Source organism: Metarhizium robertsii (genome assembly GCF_000187425.2).
Source record: "Metarhizium robertsii ARSEF 23 chromosome Unknown MAA_Scf_4, whole genome shotgun sequence".
Classification (NCBI taxonomy): domain Eukaryota; kingdom Fungi; phylum Ascomycota; class Sordariomycetes; order Hypocreales; family Clavicipitaceae; genus Metarhizium; species Metarhizium robertsii.
The window spans coordinates 3,775,547-3,778,043 of NW_011942182.1; the positions used below are offsets into that span (position 1 = coordinate 3,775,547).

The window sequence follows — 2,497 nt, forward strand, 5'->3', positions numbered from 1 at the left end:
AACACAATCGATCTAGCCTTCTCCAACATTGCTCTGGCAGCCGCCGTCGTCGAAGATCACCTTGCCACTAGCTCTGACCATTTCACCCTCTGCCTCACGCTGCCGGATATTACCCTCACCCTCCCACAAGTGCCAGGCAAGATCCGGGTCACCACCGAAGACGAACTGCGGCGCTTTAGGGAACTCGTTCTGACGGGAATATGGCGAATACCACAAGGCAATGCAACAGCCCTGGAGCTAGACAATCTGGCCGCGGCATTGGTTGACCTTCTTCAGTCGGCAGCCACTGCCGCCGGACGCCCAGTCAGGAAAGGGACCCGGAGTGCGCCATGGTGGACCGAGGAATGTGCCGGCGCAGCTGCGGAGTACCGGGCCATCAGGAGGATTTTCCCACTGGGCTTCAATCGGGACATTCAACTTGCAAGAAAAGAGTTCCAACGTGTAGTTCGCCGCGCCAAGCGTCAGTACTGGCGCAACCTCATCGACGGATTTTCAGACAGCGCATCAGTCTTTAAGGCAGTCCGATGGCTCAAGGCCCCGGGAGCCTTCCAACCACCACCGCTCCAGGTGGGTGACATTGTGTACGAAACTCAAATCGACAAAGCAAACGCTCTGAGACGCTGCACGCTGGAGCGCCGCACAGCAGCAGATGACATTCCAGATCCATGGATTCCAGTCAGTCCATCTCGTGCGATACCCTTTGGCCAAGAAATCACACTCCAGGAAGTGGAGGATGCTACTATCAAGACGGGGAACACGTCACCCGGAGCTGACAACATCACGGTCAAGCTGCTACAAGCAGTATGGGACATCATAGGAGACCACGTCCAACGCCTCTACGAGGGTTGCCTGGCGGCAGGCCACCACCCGAAAACCTTTCGAGGAAGCAGAAGTAGTCATGATCCCTAAATCGGGGAGAAGAAACCTCTCAAAGCCCAGGGCGTGGCGCCCCATCTCACTCCTCTCCTGTCTTGGCAAGGGTCTCGAGCGTCTTATCGCTCGCCGTCTAGCATGGGCTTCGATAAACTACGGAGTCCTCCACCCGCAGCAGGCTGGGGCTCTCCCAAAAAGATCGGCTGTTGACTTGGTCGCAGCAGTGGTTCACGACATCGAAGAGACACTCGCACGTGGACAGGTGGCCACACTGGTCACTGCCGACATTCAAGGAGCGTTCGACTCGGCTCTCTGCAACCGCCTCGTTTTGCGACTCCGTCAACAGGGCTGGCCCGACAATCTTGCACGATGGGCAGGCTCGTTCATGAGCGGCCGTTCCGCCAGGGTAAGATATCAGGACATCACCACACCGACGACGCCACTGCAGTGTGGCCTTCCACAAGGGTCGCCCGTATCCCCGATCTTGTTTCTGTTGTACACGGAGCCGGTCTATCGCTTGGGCGAACCCGAGCGACGGTTCGGCTACGCGGACGATACAGCAATTCTCTGCACAGGGGACACTGTGGGAGAGACAGCCAGAAAAGCGTCGGCGTATATTCAAGAGCTCGTGGATTGGGGCGCCGCCAACGTTTCATTTGACCCGGACAAAACAGAAGTTATGCATTTTTCATTGAAGACACGAGAAGCCAGGCCGCCCATCCGGCATGGCGACGCGGTAAAGCACCCGGAAAAGGCCATGCGCTGGCTGGGAATCTGGCTTGACAGCAAACTAACATTCAAGACCCATGTTGAGAAGTGGACAGCCACGGCTCAGGCTGTGGCCTGTCACCTGCGGAGCTTAGGCAATACACGACGTGGTCCCTTGCCGAGCGCTCTACAAAGGGCTGTTAGAGCCTGTGTCGAACCAGTCCTGCTGTTTGGAACGGAAGCCTGGTACCCGGGCACACGGAGCCCGCGCTGGAGACAGCCAGCGAAAGAAAGATCGTCCCGAATCCAACAGCTTGTGAAGAAAATGACCAAGGCTATCAAACAAGCCATCCGCGCTATTCTCCCGACTTGGAAGACGACACCAACCACAATTCTGCACCGGGAAAGCGGCATACCGCCGATTCTTCAACTGCTCGAGGCGAAACGACTGCGTTTCTCTGCCCGTATCAAGCAAGTCCTTGGATAAAGAACATCCTCTAGCAAAACGCACCGCCGAGGTGACGCCACCGCCTATTATCAAAAGTATTAAGTTGAGGTACCAGCGTCCACCCAAAACCTTCCCAACTCGACTCCGAAGAACCGACAGGCTGCTCGCAAATTGCCAACGGCCTGCACTGCTCCCGCGTAGATACCACTCCGAGACACAGCAGCCGCTACAGACTGCATCCAAAGAAGACTCCGCCGAGAACTTCGACAAGTGGCTCCAATCCCTCCCCCCGTCCACACTAGTTGTATACACAGACGGCTCACTGTCCGAGAAGGGCGCTGCCAGATACGGCTATGCCGTTCACCAACGTGACCACTCTATTTGTCAAGGCGCAGGACGCCTCGGCCCTGCCGAGGTGTTTGATGCTGAGGCCAGAGGAGCTCTGGAAGGCCTGAAGGCCGCGCTGAG

General features: G+C 57.1%; 1 protein-coding gene across 1 annotated transcript in view; it reads left to right on the plus strand.

Annotated features, from left to right (window-relative positions):
* The window catches only part of MAA_03250 (Reverse transcriptase), a gene marked incomplete at both ends in the record, with an annotated part of 2,439 nt that extends 371 nt beyond the window's left edge, over window positions 1–2,068 (plus strand). The window contains 2 exons of the mRNA XM_007821248.1: window positions 17–801; window positions 860–2,068. Coding sequence (XP_007819439.1) covers window positions 17–801; window positions 860–2,068 — 1,994 coding nt within the window. The remainder of the gene's footprint in view (window positions 1–16; window positions 802–859) is intronic.
* Window positions 2,069–2,497: the final 429 nt, after the last annotated feature.